The 17,809-nt window shown below is 43.7% G+C and overlaps 1 protein-coding gene across 1 annotated transcript in view; it reads left to right on the top strand.

Moving 5' to 3' along the window:
- The first annotated feature begins 1,284 nt into the window (after positions 1-1,284).
- Positions 1,285-17,809, top strand: part of PELI2 (pellino E3 ubiquitin protein ligase family member 2) — a 112,522-nt gene continuing 95,997 nt past the window's right edge. Inside the window, exon 1 of the mRNA XM_054024753.1 lies at positions 1,285-1,397. Within this exon, the coding sequence (XP_053880728.1) occupies positions 1,321-1,397 (77 nt within the window). The 5' untranslated portion in view covers positions 1,285-1,320. The remainder of the gene's footprint in view (positions 1,398-17,809) is intronic.

The raw sequence follows: 17,809 nt of genomic DNA, 5'->3' as shown, positions 1-17,809 counted from the left end.
CTGGTGATCTGGAAGCAGTGCTCTGGCTGGTCTAGAAGCCACCACTCTGACTGGACAGGTAGGTGTCAGTGATCTATAACCCATTGCTAGTTGTAATGTAGTTGCTGGGGTCCTAGAACCTCAGCTCTGGTGTGGGATGGAGGAGACGCTGACCTCAAACTCAGGGCCGGTGCTTTCACTAGGCGACCCTAGGGCAGAAGGATATGGGGGGCGGCATTTTGCCATCCTTGGCGGAAATTCGGCAGCGGGGGGTCCTTCCGCTCCGGGTCTTCGGCGGAAATTCAGCGGCAGGTCCTTCACTCGCTCCGGGACCTGCCGTTGAAGTGCCCCGAAGACGCGGAGTGGAAGGACCCCCCGCCGCCAAATGCTCAGAGGAGGAGCGCTGCCTCCTAGGGCTGCAAAAACCCTGGTACCGCTCCTGCTCAAACTCCTGCTGTGGTGTGCGGTGGGAAGGGAATGCAGATCTAGAACATCTGTTCTGGTACCGGTGAAGAGGACACTGATCTAGAACTCCTGCTGTGGTGCGATGTGACTAGAATGCTGAGCTAGAACCCCTGCTCTGACAGATTGGGACTTGAGAGATATGCCAGTCTAGAGCCCGTGCTCTTGCTCGGGTGGAGGGCATAGTGATCTAGATCACTCTGGTGTGGAGCGAAGCGCCTGCGAGTCTCGTAGGGTGACCTAGAACACAACTCCAGTGTAAGGTGGACAGACCGACGACCTAGAACCCACCGCCTATGCACAGCAGATCTAGAGCCCTGCCAACCTGCCTCTCTCCGTGGTTGGCGATGCTCTAGAACCTCGCGGGTACCCGGTGCCGATCTAGAACCCCATGCTCCGGAGGCCGGTGCTCGAGCCCCGTTCGTCCCCTCTGCGAGCGGTACCGGGGGGGGGGGGTGGAAGCGGTGCAGAACCGCAGCCGCCCGCAGTGTGGGAAGCTTGGCTAAAGACAGCGGCCCCTTTAAGAGCTGCCCCGTCTCCTTACTCTATGTTTACATAACAGAGCGGGCTGTACCACTGCGGTCCCCGAAGGGGGGGAGGAGCGGAGCGGGGCGGTTAAACGGCGACTCCCTCCCCCCGCCCGCGGGCAGCGCGTGAGGGGGGAGGAGGCCACGGGGAGCTGGGCCAGCCCTAACTCTGCACCTCCCCCCGTCTCCTGATGCGAGTTGGTATCTCCCCCCTTCCCCCCTCCCCTTCGGCATTAGTGGCTGTTGTCGGGCGCTCGCGGGCTCAGTGCGGGTCGCAGCGCGGAGCCGGCTCCGGACTCCCCCCCCCCCCCGATGGGATTGTAGCGGCGGGCGGGCGAGCAGCGGCGGCCCCATGTTTTCCCCCAGCCAGGAGGAGCACTGCGCCCCCAACAAGGAGCCCGTCAAGTACGGGGAGCTGGTGGTGCTGGGGTGAGTGAGCGAGCGGGGGAGGAGGGGGGTCGGCTCCCGAGGGGGCGGGGCAGTGAGCGGGGGTCGGATCCTGAGGGGAGCTCGGTGGGCGAGGTGGGGGGGGGTGTCGCGGAGTGGGGGGAAGTGGGGGAGCGGGCTCCTGAGCGCGGGGGGGGGTGACTTAGTGCGGTAGAGTCGGGGGGGGTCAAACTCCTGAGGGGGGAGGGAATCTCCGAGGGGGGGAAATGAGGCTCAGGTCCCTGTGAGGACGCTGAGGGGGGGGGAGTGACTGAGGGTCCCTGAGGGGGAGGAGCGGGGGGGGATTCCCCCTTCGCCCCCCCCTCCGCGGGATGGCGCAGGGATCTTTGTCTCCTGTTTGGCTGTGAAGGTGAAACTCTAGGGGGCAGGAAGCTCCTTCTCCCCCCCCCCCCCCGCCCCAGCTCTGGGCTGCTCGTGGAGGGGTCGGGGCGGGGGGGGGGCGCTGGCTGTGCGCGTGAGGGGAGCCCTTCCCCGCTCGCCTGGGGGATGTTCGCTACAGGGGGTGGGGGTGGGGGGAGGGCAGGGCTGGCTCTCGTGTTGCCCTGGCGGTGCTGCTGGGCTGGCGCCTTGCCCTCTTCCTGCTCCAGATCTAAGGCACAACTTCCACTGGAGTGTGTGTGTGTGTGTGTGTGTAAGTGATCCGTGCCCCCGCGTAACTAAAGCACACGCAGTTCCCCAGGAGCTGGCAGCCTCTCTGGCTGTCTCCCATTAGCGTCATGCGGCTCTGTGGGACGGATTTACGCTCCCAGCTTGGCTCAGGCGAGGGCCTGTTATGGATGGGTAGGGATAATGACTCTGCTGGTTCCATGGACCCTGTTTCTCAGGGGAGCTGGCCACGGTGTGCTGAGCTTTGGGGCCGCTCTGCTGGGCAGGTAGCAGCATGGTTGTGTCCCTGTGGCACCGGAGCTGCTGTAGGTGGCACCCCCTAGCAAGTCTAGTTCTCCCTCAGCAAACACGCAAAGTTCCTAAGCCTGCAGCAGGACGAGTGCAAACACACACACACACCAAACTTCTTAAACACTGATTATGGCGTGTACGAAGAGATCCTACTTACTGTTCTCTGTGCAGTCCACAGTTTGTAGGGGGCAATTGCCTGTAATCATACACTTCAACAATTAAAAGCTTCCCTTCATCAGCTTACATTTTCTCCTGGCATCTTTGTTCATATGATAGACATTGTCCCTCTCTTCCACATTGCAGGGGAGACGATGAAATTGGGGGAGGAGGAAGAGGCATTTACTTACATTCAGATGCGTAGTGGAAATGTTTATTTTTTCAGCTTGATATGGATCTTAAAGTAATCCGCTTGGTATTAATGTTCCTGCCCTGCTGTTAGAGCTTGAAGCTTTTCTGCTGAACATCCTAGAAGCTGCAGATGAACATAAGGCATATAAGCCTTATTCACTGAGCGCCCCAGAGAACCCTATAAGATGCATAAGTTTACAGTTCTCAAAATTAAATGCATGTTCAGCACATGGGGAACATTTTTAGCAAATAAATACATAAAGCTTTAAAACTGACCATGAAGCAGAGTTCCTGAACAATTAAAGAATTACTCTATTAATAACTTGCCTCCCCCACTACAAATATGTTAAACGCTTACTAGAATGAAGTAGAAAGCCTTAATCATTTTTAGACTAACAATCTCTTATGAAAAGATGTTCTCTTTTGCAAAGCAATTAATTGGATTTTAAAATCCAACAGAAAGGAAAAGCCTTTTAATCTTGCTCTTGTAAGCAGTCTCTATGTCCTATGGGGTGGTTTTAAAAGTGACACAATGTGTGTATGGTGACAAAAATAATATATTTAGACATAGTTTCCATGGAATGGAGTTCAACTACTGCTGTAAATGCAACTACTAATCTTTGAAAAGTGTAAATTGTAGAAAAGCTGTTTATCTCAGCAGTTTCAATTGGAAAAATCCATGTCAAGCTGTTCGGAGCAGGAAAAGGTGTATTGGTAGTGGTGATGTGGTGAGAATGGAGGATAACTTTAGCTGTGAAACAGTTTGTGTCTCTCACTGTAGAACCATAGTGCAGTGTTAAATCTTTAATTTAATTATATTGTATGAATTGATGATGTGCTGCAGATGTTTTTGTGTTCAGCTAGAAACACATTTCCCTTTCTGCTGCTTTGCTATATTTAGCAGTATTTGAAAGTGCGTAAGTGTAAAACGTTTGGCTCTGAACTTAATTCGGTAGATTCTGTTCTGCTTTTTAAATAAGAGTGTGATGGTCTTATTGACTGATATAAGCAAATATCTCATTCTTTAGTGCCATGCATTTCTATTTAATATGAAACATAATAATGAGATTTTCAGTAAACATAACATTGGTTTGAATAGGTTAAGACACACCCTATTTTTTGCTTTCCAAATGTACTGAGGTGTTTCTATACAAACTGAACATTCTTATGCCCTTTTTACAAGATGCTAATGTCTATGCACTACATTGATTCTAGTGTAACAAGGACCTGTCCACACAACAGAATTTACTCAGGCGGGTAACTCTTCTAATGTGGTAGTGCCTCAACTGTGTCTTGGCATGTTTAGCTTTGCCTTTGTTGACTACAACAAACCATGTCAAAACACATTAATGTTATTTAGTAGACTAATGGTGTGGGGATAGGACAAAGTCAGAAAACCAAATTACTCCATTGTGTACATCTTCCATTTTGTCAGAATTAGAGTTTGAGGCACTAAATTATGAATTTATAATCTGCTGCATGCCCATCCCACCTCAAATTGAGAACATTTGCTCGCTATTAGTAGTGCCATAAATAGCATAAAGCTGTATTTTCTTTTTTCCAATCAAAGTGCTGAATCACTGTTGGGAACTCTAAGAACAGTTTGAGCATCTGTTCAGCATTCTGAAAAAGTAGGAAAATTCAAAGATTATTCTACCTATTACCTTTGTATGAAACCAGAGAATTCCAGGTAACAGGGTTTTGAATGAGAGAATCTCATTTTTGGAGGATTAAGTTTACATTAACACCTCTCCAAATGACAAAAGTCAAGTACCAGAAGTGTAACTCTCCTTGTGGCAATAAAAGAGTAATAAGATGACCTGTTTAACAGATAAAACCGAATGAATATTTAAGATTCTAATGGTTACAATGCTATTTAAACAGCTTAAATAGAAAAAATTGATGTTATGCATTGGACAAGGATGGAAGAATGGTCATGCTGGGTCAGACCAATGGTCCATCTAGCCCAGTATCCTGTATCTGACAGTGGTCAGTGCTAGATGCTTCAGAGGGAATGAAAAAAAACAGAGCAATTTCATGTGATCCATCAGTTGTTGTCCAGTTGCCGTTTCAGAGGTTTAGGGACATACAGAGCATGGGGTTGCACGTCCCTGACCGTCTTGGCTAGTAGCCATTGATGGACCTATCCTCCATGAACTTATCTAATGCTTTTTTGAACTCAGTTATATTTTTGGCCTTCACAACATCACCTGGCAATGAATTCCACAGGCTTTCTTCATTCGTAAGACTGGTTTAAATTAGATGACTGTAAACTGATGTTGTGTAGTGAAGCTAACTTGCTCTGCAAACCTTTGCAAATAATCCTTCTTAAGAAAATAATTTTCTCCCTATCTCCACCTCTGCTCACCTTACATTTAATAGTGTTATGACCTAGGTTGTGTTCTACATATGAATTAACAATCAAAGAAAAATATTCCACTGGGAAAACTATATGTAATGCCAAAAGTTGAACATGCTATCTGAGAGAATGTACCTAGCGATATCTGTGATTCCTTGTCAGCCCCTTAATGTGATCATGGGGTAAGCCTAAAGCACTGCTCAAGTCACCCCTTAACCTTCTCTTTGGTAAACTAAATAGATTGAGCTCCTGGAGTCTTTCACTATAAGGCATGTTTTGTAATCTTTTAATCATTCTCATTGCTCTTCTCTGAACTCTCTCCAATTTATTAACATCCTTGTTGAATTGTGGATGCTAGAACCAGTGCCAGATAGAAGTAATATAATCTCCCAACTCCTACTTGATATTCTCCTGTTTATATAACTGAGATTCACATTAGCCCCTTTGTACACAGCATTGCACTGGGAGTTCATGTTCAACTGATAATGCAGCATGATCCCCATGTCTTTTTTCAGAGTCACTGCTTCCCAGGATAGAGCCCCCCCCCCCTCCTCTAAGTAGGGCCTGTGTTCTTTGTTCATAGACCTAAGTTAACTCTTTACAGATATGACTCATTAGAGCTGTTGTTTCAGTCATTGGCTTACACTTCTTTCATGTCTTACTAGTGCTTTCATTCAGTAATTCTCAAAGGACTTTATAAAGAAGCTAAGTATCATATCCCCATTTTACAGTTGTGGAAACTGAGGCAGAGAGAAGACTTGACTTGCTCAAGGTTACCCCGTTGGCGACTGGCAAAACCAGGAATAGACAGCAGGTTTAAAACAAACAAAAGGAAGTACTTCTTCACACAATGCACAGTCAGCCTATGGAACTTGTTACCAGGGGATTTTGTGAAGGCTAAAACTCTAGCAGGGTTAAAAAAAGAGCTGGATAAGTTCATGGAGAATAGGTCCATGAATGGCGATTAGCCAGGATGATCAGGTCTGCAACCCCATGCTCTAGGTAGGGATGTAAAGAGCATTTAAAAAACTAACTGTTTAAATGATTACAAATATTTTGTTTAAATGGTAAACCGATTAAAGGGCCGGTCCCCCGGCGGTGTGGCTGGGGCGGCGCTGCTCCAACGCCTGGGGCCTCTCTGGGTGGTGCAGGACTGCTCTGGGTGGCATGGGGGTTAACGGTTAAAGTGGGTTAATTAGTAAGACTGATGCTTACTGGTTAACCTTTTACATCCCTAGCTCTAGGTCAGTGGTTCTCAACCATGTACCTGACGGTACACAGAGGTCTTCCAGAGAGTACTCAACTCATTTAGATCAGTGGTTATCAACCTGGGGGTTGTGGGATTGGTTTAGGGGGCGCTGCAAGTGCAGGGTGGTGTTAGGGGGTAGGAAGCAGGGCAATTGTCCAGGGCCCCATGCCACAGGGGGCCTCGTGAAGCTAAGTTACATGTTTCAGCCCCGGGTGGCAGGGCTTGGGCTTCAGACAAGGCTCACAAATGAAAAACAGCAAAGAGTCCTGTGTCACCTTATAGACTAACAGACGTATTGGAGCATGAGCTTTCATGGGTGAATACCCACTTTGTCGGATGCATCCGACGAAGTGGGTATTCACCCACGAAAGCTCATGCTCCAATACGTCTGTTAGTCTATAAGGTGACACAGGACTCTTTGCTGCTGTTACAGATCCAGACTATCACGGCTATCCCCTCCGATAAGTGGAAAAACAGGCTCAAGTATCACATTGGAATGCAAGTACAGTATTCCAATGGACTTATTTTATAATTATATGGTAAAAATGAGAAAGTAAGCAACTTTTCAGTAATAGTGTGCTGTGACGCTTTTGTATTTTTATGTCTGATTTTGTAAGCAAGTAGTTTTTAAGTAAGGTGAAACTTGGGGAATGCAAGACAAATCCGACTTCTGAAAGGGGTACAGTAGTCTGGAAAGGTTGAGGACCACTGTTCTAGGTGTCCCTAGCCTCTGATTGCCAGAAGCTAGGAATGAACGACAGGGAATGGATCACTCGATTGCCTGTTCTGTTCATTCCCTCCAAAGCACCTGGCATTGGCTACTGTCGGAAGACAGGATACTGGGTTAGATGGACCATTGGTTTGACCAAGTATGGCTGTTCTTATCTTATGTTCAGGAATAGAACCCAGGTCTCCTGAGAACATGCTATCCACTAGACTACACAGCCTCCAAACTCTTCTTTACAACAAGGAGGGCGGGGTACTTTAAAAAATAGTTTTGGAGCATAATTCTGTGGCAAGGGGTGGATTCTGCAGCAAATCATGTAACCACGGACTGTGTGGGACCTTGTTATTAGTTAAAACTTCAGCCTCATGGTGTTGTGTGATGCTTTTTTGCGTTGTAGCTTGAGTCTTTTTATATACACTTTTCACCTCGGTAGAACAGTCTATGGCATAGATGCCTTGTCTGAAACTTAGTATTCAAGCAGCTCAGGTTTTGCTATTGGGTCTTATTTAATAGATCACCCTAGGTTTCACATAGGAACCATTCTGTGGCAAATGTCATGGTGGTCAATGGCTTCAACATATTTTAGGGCACTGCTTACTCTATTGGTGAAGTGAAGAGCGTACATGGTTGGCTTGTTCAAAAGTCACCGCTGGAAGGACTCAGTTCTGCAGAAGCTGATTTTCTTTTATTTATTACTAACAGTAGGGTCATTGAGATCTTTGTGGGTGGGCACTTCGTGGAAATAGTTCATTATGTGGTGTCATGTTCGATAAACTAGACAGGTTAAGAAGACATGATCCTTGTCCTCTCAAGAGCTTTCAGTGAAATTACACTCAGATACCATAGTGGTGGGCATGATATCTAAATAGAACTCTAGACATGATGCAACAAAGTGTGTAGTAAAACAGTAGGGAGTGGTTAAAGGAAGGATGACAGTTGCAGCAATAAGATTACATGGTTATTTAGCAAAAGCTAGCCCTCAGCATGATAGAGCAAAAGTTTATTTTTTAACTTAGTATAAACAAAATCTTGGTTTTTGTAGGTGTCATAGCAAAATTCTGTCCTATTCCTATATACCTCATTTTTTGGCTCTCTTAGAACCTTGGTCTGTGCCTAACAGCTGACCTTATTCATTGCATTGCCACATCAATATAAAATCCCAGCTAGTAACATCAATCACTTCAGACTGATTTACTTGTTACAAGAATATATGTGGATTTTAACTTCCAGCAAAATGTCAAACACCTTGCATGTTTAATACTTGCTAGAAAATGAAGTTGGATGCACGCCAAAAGTAAACTGTAATTCACCCCCTCCCCTCCCACCTCCACCACGGGGAATGTACAGCCAGCAAGCCCATCACACATAGGGAAGTGGAATAAGTTCCATATTTGGAAAGAAAAAGGAAGACACAGTCTGCATTTACTCTGAAGAAAACAAGTCTGACAAACTTATTTTCTGGGTTTCTTGCCTTCCTATTTACTGCTCTCTAGGTAAAGAGCCAAAGTGCTTATCTTTTTGTCAGTAAGATCAGTGGTGCACAGCATTCTACATTCTACTGGACTTCATGAATGTATGGATACTGTAGGAATCCACTGGGCTCCACTGAAAAGCGATGACAGCAGGCAGGCATAGTGTCAGAATCCTAGCCTCCATTAAGTCTTGAAGCAAAGCACAAAACTTTTGACGTCCCAGTGATCCTTTGCTCTCAATTCCTATGAGCACAGGGAGTGTTGTGGAAGTGATACTTAGCTAAGATGGTGGGGAAGGTGCATTTTGATATCTTCCCACTGGCAGGCTTGTGCAGAGTTCATTATTTTGGAAAGACCCAGCTTCCTATTTCTTGTCTGGAGACTGCCATGTGGTAGGCCTAGTGGAGAGAGGCAGAGGCTTCTATTGGAGGCCTTGTCTTGTAGGAAATCTTGATTGGTTGGGAGAAGGGAGGCAAATGTCTTGTGCTTTGCAGAGAAAGCTCAAGTTTGTTGACCTGGTCATCCCTACAATGGCCTGTTACAAGAAGGCTGCAGCCTTAATGTGGGGATCAGAGTGGTCTTACGGTATGTACATGTGGTCAAACACTAGCCATGTTCTCTTCCTTGATCCCTCCCTCAACCCTCAAACAAAACTAGATCCAAAGCATTGTGCCCTTAATTAGTAGCAAACCTCCCCAAATAGTAGACTAGTATACAATGACTGATATTTGTCAGATGGGTGAGAGGCCAGCAAATCCATCTCTCATCTGTGCTGACCTCTTCAGAATAAACACTCCGCCCCTGGAGCCTTAATGACAATTGGGAACCAGTTTTTGGCTTTGGTGTCTAAGATATTATTGAAAGACTTATTTAAATGTCTTGACACAATGACACATTATCTATAGCTATGTCTCCGCTAGGATTTTAACAGGTTTTAAACTAATTTTTTTTCTTGGTGTAAACAAGGGAAGTTGTAGGTTTAAAACATTAGGATTTATCAGCTAATGCTAAGGGTTGTTAGCTCTATCTTCACCAGCTAATGGTTAAACCTGTAGTTTACCTTATCTACACTAGGATTTTAACACTTTGTTAGTTAACACGTTAGCTAATGCATATGAAAACTGTGTAGACAGCACTTTGAAGTTAAGGCTGGGCTCTGAAGCCCTCCTCATCCTTCAGAGCCCAAGCTTGGGCCTTAGCTGTAACTTCAAAGGACTGGCTACACCGCTATATTAGGTCACTAATGTGAGCCCACTAACCCCAAGTCTGTTGACCGAGGCCATGTTTTTAGGTTGTTTCTAGATGGGGTGGGGGAATCTGGGGCTCTGCTATTTCTGTCATGGAAGCACACTTGCAACTTTTACTAAATGATCCATAGTTGTTAAACTATGGTGGGAGATATGTATCATTCAGCTAAAATAAATTTTTTTAAAATTGCCCAGTGCAGGCTCAATATCATCTTTTTGGAAATCCATTTCACAATCAAAATGGATGTTGAAGTACCTCAGCAACACTGAGGGATTTATGTTAATAAAATGCCTGTTTGAGGTAAGTTGGCTCTTGGTTAGGCATGAACTAATCCTGTCACACTTTTGTAAATGTGACTGTTTCTTGGTAGCAATGGCTACATTTTTTTCTCGGGGAAAGCAGTGAGGAAATCCTCCTTTTTATTTGTACTTATAGAAGTGGTTTATTTCAGGTGCTGACTTCTGTTTTCACAGCCCTGACTGTTGTGGCACTTGGGCCCATCACATGTCTTGACTGACTCTAGATAATGATTAATATGCTTTATGAAGAGTGAACTGGTCACATGTACTCATTTGGCATGGGAAAGGTTCTGATACATTACACTGGAGATGGCCAATGCATGGCCTGAGGGCAACATGCTCCTATACAGTACTTGGCATTGCAGTAGGAATGGTCTTCTGTTATGTGCAGCATTCTGTACAACAGCTATACCTCAGCTGTAGCAGTCATTTATCTATACAACTGGCTGCTGCAGTGTCCTCATATTACCATGAGACAAGTATGAAGCTGAAATATGGTGCACCGCCTCCTCAAAGATGAGGTGGGAGAGGCAAACGAAAAGGCAAGTGAGAAGTTAAGTAGTGACTGATCTACAGTATGTGTTAGAGGGAAGAAGGCCAAGAAATAGTGTGGTCTGGTACCTCAGTGCTGTGATTTCAACTGTTTAATCACTGTTGTATTAAACCACTCTTGCAAAATTCTAGTTGCTAAAGGCAGGAAATGTTTTGCCATCATATCCATCCTTTCTCTTCCCCCCCATCCCAATGAAACAGAATCAAGTAGAATCCTGTCCCTTAGTTGGTAAACTTCATGACAATTTTGCAAGACTGTTATTCATATTAAAATTGCAGTGATGTGTGTTTAGGAGGCTTGAAATTTAACTTCCAATCTGATAGGCTTATACTCCAGTTTATTTGAAAATCTAGTAAGTTGGTACATTCTGTCATGAAATAACTTATTCTTTCAACTGGGCATACTTTCAGTGGTGGCTAATGAGCAGGTAGATTTTTAACAGATGAATTGCTTCCCTTTAGGGCATGTAAATGTCACCACAGATTACAAAGTGGTACTGACTGAGAAGACCATTAGTTACTGTAAGAAACTAAACAAACTGAAGTGCATTAATAAAGGTTGAAATCTCTTGTTGCATATTATAAATAAACTAGAGACCAGATGTGCAGATTCTTTTCTATATGCTTTGTTTAGTTTGGGCACAGAAGTTAATGGGCTGAAACTTTCATTTAAGCACAGCTGCACTTTTTCACATAGGGCAGTGTGACTTTATTTTGACTCACTAAATGAAGCATTGACTCTTACTGGAATAATAAATATATATTAATTAATCTCCTGTCTCAATGGGAATTCTCCTTTCATAGATGAGATTGTATTATTGATAATGAGGTTAGCAACTGAATAACTCTTTCCTCTTTGCATGTCCTATACCATGAATCCATCACTTTGGAATAGATGGATATTTTTATGTTTAGTTTCAGAGTAACATCCGAAGAAGTGGGCTGTAGTCCACGAAAGCTTATGCTCTAATAAATTTGTTAGTCTCTAAGGTGCCACAAGTACTCCTGTTCTTCATTTTTATGTTTAAACCTGATGGACAGATTGGCCAATAAAGTGCTGTGTGCCTCAAACCACATTGTCCTCCTTTCCAGTTCTACCTCCAACAGAAAGTAGCTGCAACATTCAGTATTTCAGGGTACTATAAAAAAGGCACTCTCCTACTCTTTTTGAAGACAGAATGTGAGGGAATCTTTCAGACAGGATTTGGGAATCCTTGCGGCAATTACATCTTCAATCCCCTGCTAGTTCCCACGTCTAAAACTTGCTGTTCTGAATAGGAAGGTAGAATGGTTTCTCTGGTCACTATGAAGTGAGAGCTCTAACTCTAGCTTCTCTCCTACTTTCTCTGTGTGTGTGTGTGTGTGTGTGGTATAAGGCAGTTGGTTTTCAGTTTTTGGGAATATTCCCAGGTTAGTCTTTGCTTTGTGTTTTCTCTCCTGCTTTTAAGAAGAATGTACAACTTTTATCCTTAATCCTGTCTGGGTTAATGAGAACAGTAAATCTGAAACTTGAAGGGGGCCCTTAAACATCACTAACAAGCCAGTTATTTTGGAACTCAAGTATCGGGGGGTAGCCGTGTTAGTCTATATCTACAAAAACAGCAAGGAGTCTGGTGGCACCTTAAAGACTAACAGATTTATTTGGGCATCCGAAGAAGTGAGGTTTTTACCCATGAAAGCTTATGCCCAAATAAATCTGTTAGTCTTTAAGGTGCCACCAGACTCCCTGTTTATTTTGGAACTGTGACCTTGCATTTAGAGAATACTAAAAATGTAAGAAAAAAAAATTACCAGTTTTTGATCTTCAGCTTCCACTGATACTCTGACTGGATGCAATGTTCTCTTCTCACAGGCAAATCTACAGTCTGTTTTCACAGTCTTGTTGGGCAACTTAAAAGTTCTGTACCCTTGGCCTGATTGGCTTTTTTAGGGGAACAACTCCCATTGGTGTCAGCCAGCCCTAAGTGCCACTGAAATTCTGAAATCTTCCTCACTTGGCCTACATAGTAGTTAGTTCTCCTATGATCTAAGGAGGACTAAGCACACCTTTCTTAGAAGCACTTGAAAGATGTGATACACTCCTTTCCCTTGCTCTCAGGGGCTGAATATGCTATCTTTGAAGCATTTTCATCCCTTATTGGTTATGGGAGAAAAAGGGACTTAACTTCTGCTTCTGCTTCCTGCACTACCTCTAATATGCTAGCACAAAATGCTGCCATTAGACTGCTGACCCAGTCCTGCCTTATCTCCCTCTACAGTTGCATAATCAAACCTCCAGTTGCTTAGGCACTCAAGCATGTATCTACTCTCCTACCAGTTTTGTGAACTGGCAGCACATAGGACCCAGTGTAATGTTTTAAATGTCTTTCCATGCAAGGATCTCAAGGCACATACCAGGAAAATCACAAAAGTCAAACACCACTCCTCCATAAGAAAACACAGGCTGTAAACCATTTCAGGGGTGTAATATAATCGGGTTTCTGACTACATAAAGTAGGAGGGCAAAGCTTGAGTAGCTTATGCATCAGAACTCTCCTCCATAGAATTAAAATTGTGTAATGGGTCTCCATCAGTATATTGGTATTTAGAATATAAAACTTCTTTTAGGGCAGGAGGAGGATTACACACGGCTTTACTGTACTAGAAATTATTTAAAACCATCATGGTCAGAAGTGACAGGTTTGCTTTAACAGTGTTATTTTTACAGTCTGGTCCCTGTATGTATTCAGTGAGTCATGGTAAAAATAAGCTTTCACTACTCCTGCTGGCATTGCAGAGTGAACACAAGCAGGGAGAAGGAAGCTGGATTCTAGTGTTAGCCAAATTCCATTTGCAGAATCTTTATTCAGCCCCAGGCCAGAAAGAACATAGCCCAGCTTCCAAGTTTCAGGCAGAGTTTGTAGGGTTGGCAGTTGCAAAAAAAGGCTGTTACTTGTAAACTGAGCATGTCTGATATCATTGTAGCTGAGACAGTGAACATGGCACCCAGTGGTGAAATATATATACAGAATTGTATTTTATGAAACTCAATTTGGGTCAAGTTAGTAGTAAAAAATATTAATGTAGTTGTTACCAACTAATAATCATTTGGATGATACTTTCATATAATCCCGTGTTGTATTAACTCTTAGACATGAAATATAGTGTATTGGTGGTAATAGCCATTCATCTATTTGAAAGCCTGAGCTCAATCATAGGGTTAGAAGGGACCACAAGGATCATTTAGTCTACCCCCCTGCCAACATGCTGGATTTGTTGTGTCTAAACCATCCAAGACACGTGGCTATTCAGCCTCCTTTTGAAAACTTCCAGGGAAGAAGCTTCCAAAACTTCCTGAGGCGATCTGTTCCATTGTCCTACTGTGGCAAAAGAGAACAACTTTTCTCTATCCTTCTTTTTTTTTTTTTATTATGGCAGCCTTTCATAGACCACTATCATATTCCCCCTCCCCCTTAACCTCTTTTCCAAACCAAACATACCCAGGTCCTTCAGCCTTTGCTCATATGTCTTGCATTCCATCCCTTTGATCATCCTTGATACTCACCTCTGGATCTTTCCAGTTTCTCTACATCCCTTCTATACATTGGTGACCAAAATAGGACACAGTACTCAGCTGAGGCTTAACCAGCGCTGAGTAGAGCGGTACTGTTACCTCCCATGACTTTGCTTGCTATGTCTCTGTTAATGCAACCTGAAGTTACATTTTGCTTTTTTTTTTTTTTTTTTGCAACAGCATCACAATACTGACTAATCCTGAGGTTGTGATCCACCACAACTCCCAGATCCTTTTCAGCAGTGCTGCTGCCAAGCCAGTTTTCCCCCCACTCTGTATTTGTGCATTTGGGTTTTCTTCCTGAAGTGTAGCACCTTACATTTATCTTTTGTTGAATTTCATTTTGTTGTCTATAGCCCAGTTTTCCAATTTATCGAGATCCCTCTAAATTTTAGCTCTATCCTCAAAAGTATTTGCAACCCCCCCAGCGTTGTCATCTGCATACTTGATCAGTATACTCTATATCCATATCCAGGTTATTAATAAAGATCTTAAACCACACCTGACCCAGAACAGATCTCTATGGAACCCCACTGGAGTCCTCCCTCTAATCTGACATCATTCCATTAATAGTTATTCTTTGGTTGCAGTTGTTTAACCAATTATGTATCAACTTAATGGTACTTCTGTCAAGCCCGCATTTCTCCAGCTGGCTTATCAGAATGTCCTGTGGGACTGTCAGAAGCCTTGCTGAGGTCCAGGTATATTATGTCCACTGCATTCTCCCATTCACCAAATCAGTTATCCTGTCAAAGAAGGAAATCAAACTGGTTTGGCATGATTTGTTCATGGTAAATCCATGCTGGCTGCTGGTGAGTACCCCTTCATCCTCCAGGTATTCGCAAATTGAATGTTTTATACATTGCTCTCGTAGCTTCCCAGGAATTGAAGTCAGGCTGATTGGTCTATAGTTTCGTGGCCTCTCCTTTTTCCCCTTTTAAAGATGTCACTACATTAGCCCTTCTCCTGTCATTCATGAGTTTGTAAATATTCTTGCCAGTGGCATCGAGATTTTTTTTTTCCCAGCTAATTCCTTCAGTACCTTCGGGTGAATAGCATCCAGCCCCACTGATTTGAATTTATTCAGATTGGTCAGAAGGTCACTAACATGTTCTTTACTTACCCTGGTTTGTACGCCTTCCCCCTTTATTGTTTATGGTAGCTTTGCTAGTCGTCCGGTCACATGTTGTTTTTTGTGAGAAGACTGAAGCAAAGTAGGCATTGAGCAGCTCTGCCTTCCTATCGTCTTCCATTACTAGCTCACTTCTCCATTGAGCAGTGGACCCACACTGTCTTTGATCTTTTTTGTTTGTCTGACATATTAACTCATTCTTTGCCTTAGCTTTTCTGATTTTGTCCCTATATACTTGCGCTATTCCCACGTATATTCCTTGGCGACATGCCCCCCCCCTCCATTTCGTGTATGTATCCACTTTGGTTTTTAGATAGCTAAAAAACTCCTTGTGCAGCTACATTGGCCTCCTGTGGCTCTTCTTATCTTTCCTCTGCATCGGAGCCTCTAGTATTACATCTTTTAAGAACTGCCAGCCCCTTTCGATCCTTTTCTTCCTAATTGCTCTTTCTATGAGACCTGGCCTACTATTTTTCTGAGTTTGTTGAAATCAAAGTTTCTGAAGTCCAGTGTCCTTGTTTTGCTTTTCTCATGTCTTCCTTTCCATAGGATTTGGAGTTCTATGTATTAATGAAGTGATCGTTGTCTGACAGCCCTTTCTCTTTCCCTCTACACCTGCCATAACTCCTAACACGCTGCGCTAAACAAAACCCATCTAAATGATTATAAGCATGTTTTCTGTAACTTTTTTTTTTAAATGCAGTTCCCCCCTCTTAAATGTTTGTTGCTATACCACTTCAGTGTAATATTAGATTTAATGCCCTCTCTATTTATCATTTCCCCTCCTGCTCCATGGGTTTTTATGCAGTGTTCTGTTCTTGCAGCCCTTTTTTCATGGAACCTTACTAAAATATGGTGGTAGAGCCTACAAATAAACTAAGGAGCAACTGTCTCCCTGGTCACAGCTGTTGGAAATAGGTATACTGCATGGCATAACATGCTTTGCTTGAATAATGTAAAACTGAAGTTGTCCTTTATCTTTGGTTTCCTCCTTTAATTTGCTCCAGAGATCTGTCTAGATACTAAGTATGGTAAAAGTTCAGTTTGAGTCAGTATAACTGCTGGACTAGCTTATTTCCCCTCTCCACCCCTCCCCCCCAGCCAATTAATACAAAAGAGGCAATTAGTGAGTTCTACCATTTTGCTATCTCTTGTGGTGGGGGCTTAAGATGAAGCTGTTATTAAGCCAACACATCTCTTTTGTAGAAATTTATATTGCCTTTCTGATTTATTTTTCTTGAAATATAATAAGCATGTTTTAGGTCCAGAAAAGGCTTGTGGAGGTCTTAGTGAAATTGCCTCTGGAGGTCCCTACTTTAAGATTCATATAGCCTGGTTGGGGTTTTAGAACCATTTGAAGAGTATGTATTGCGAGGAGTGTGTGTTGATTAACAATCTGACTTTTCTATTCTGGCTATATGAGATAGCAGATGTTGGGGTGAACAATGTAGTTCTTCAGTTCTGCCATTTGAATATGGCTCTTCTGTTAAACTTTCTAAAAGTATGGAGGTTCAGGAACAAGTCAGGGTGTAGCATCGAATCATAAACAGATCATGCATTTATTTCTTGGAACAGAAGGATGTGGTCCCTATTCAAACTTGGCAGCCATTTTGGACCTACTGTCCTTCTGAGGATTCTGCTTTATCTCCCAGGTATGAATTGCTACTTGAAGGGGCTATGTATCCTACACAGAATATTTATCAATCTGTCACCCTGTGATGTTCTAACTAGGCTTATTGAGCCTCTCAGGTTGAGAACTTCAACTGTTCTTCATTCTCTCAAACTAGCTTTGAGTAATCTTTGCCAAGAGGGTGGCAAGCGTGGGGCATATCCCCCCTGTACTTTGCTTTGTAAAGATAAGGTTGTGCTGTGTCTCCATTTTGTTCTTGGTCAGAGTGGTGTCAGACTTCCACCCAAAGAAAACAATATAATCTCCTTTTCCCTCTTCCCCACCTCCTGTTTCCTTGGGGAAGTTAGGCTGTATGGTCTTGATGTCAAAAGGACCTTGAAGCATTATCTGGACAGACTAAGTTTATTAGAAAAACACTGAGGACCGCCATTCTCAAATTGTAGTCTGCACAGCACTTGGTAATCTGTTGAAAGTTGGCGGTTCACGTGGTGCTATCTCTCATTTTCAGCTGCTTCTATGGCAGTGTCTACACTAAGCTTTTTTCTTAGCGTTTTCTATTGTTGTTGCCATGTATTCAGCTCCGCTGCTTGTAGCAATGGTGGGAGCTCTGCTTTAGATAAGCTGGAGTGGCTACCACTATGGTGTCTTTCTAGTGCTGAGCAGAATTGGACATGGAGAGTAAATTGACTCTGACTGCTGGGGGCTTATACACACCCAAGCTCCCACCAGTGATAGAGCAGTGATGGGAATGTAAAGAACAAGCTCAGTATAGAATCGGTGTAACTCTCTACTTACTGCCATAAAGAATGGTAAGAATACTACTTTTTCATATGGAAGCATTTGCTACGGTTGTCTTAAGGCATTAAACTGTGAATGGAGGGCAAGGGATTTTGTGAGACAGTCACTTGGTATTGGCTGTGGGCCACGA

Source organism: Malaclemys terrapin, chromosome 4 (genome assembly GCF_027887155.1).
Source record: "Malaclemys terrapin pileata isolate rMalTer1 chromosome 4, rMalTer1.hap1, whole genome shotgun sequence".
NCBI lineage: Eukaryota > Metazoa > Chordata > Testudines > Emydidae > Malaclemys > Malaclemys terrapin.
The sequence above is the reverse complement of the archived record's forward strand: the minus strand, read 5'-3'. Positions and strand labels throughout refer to the sequence as shown.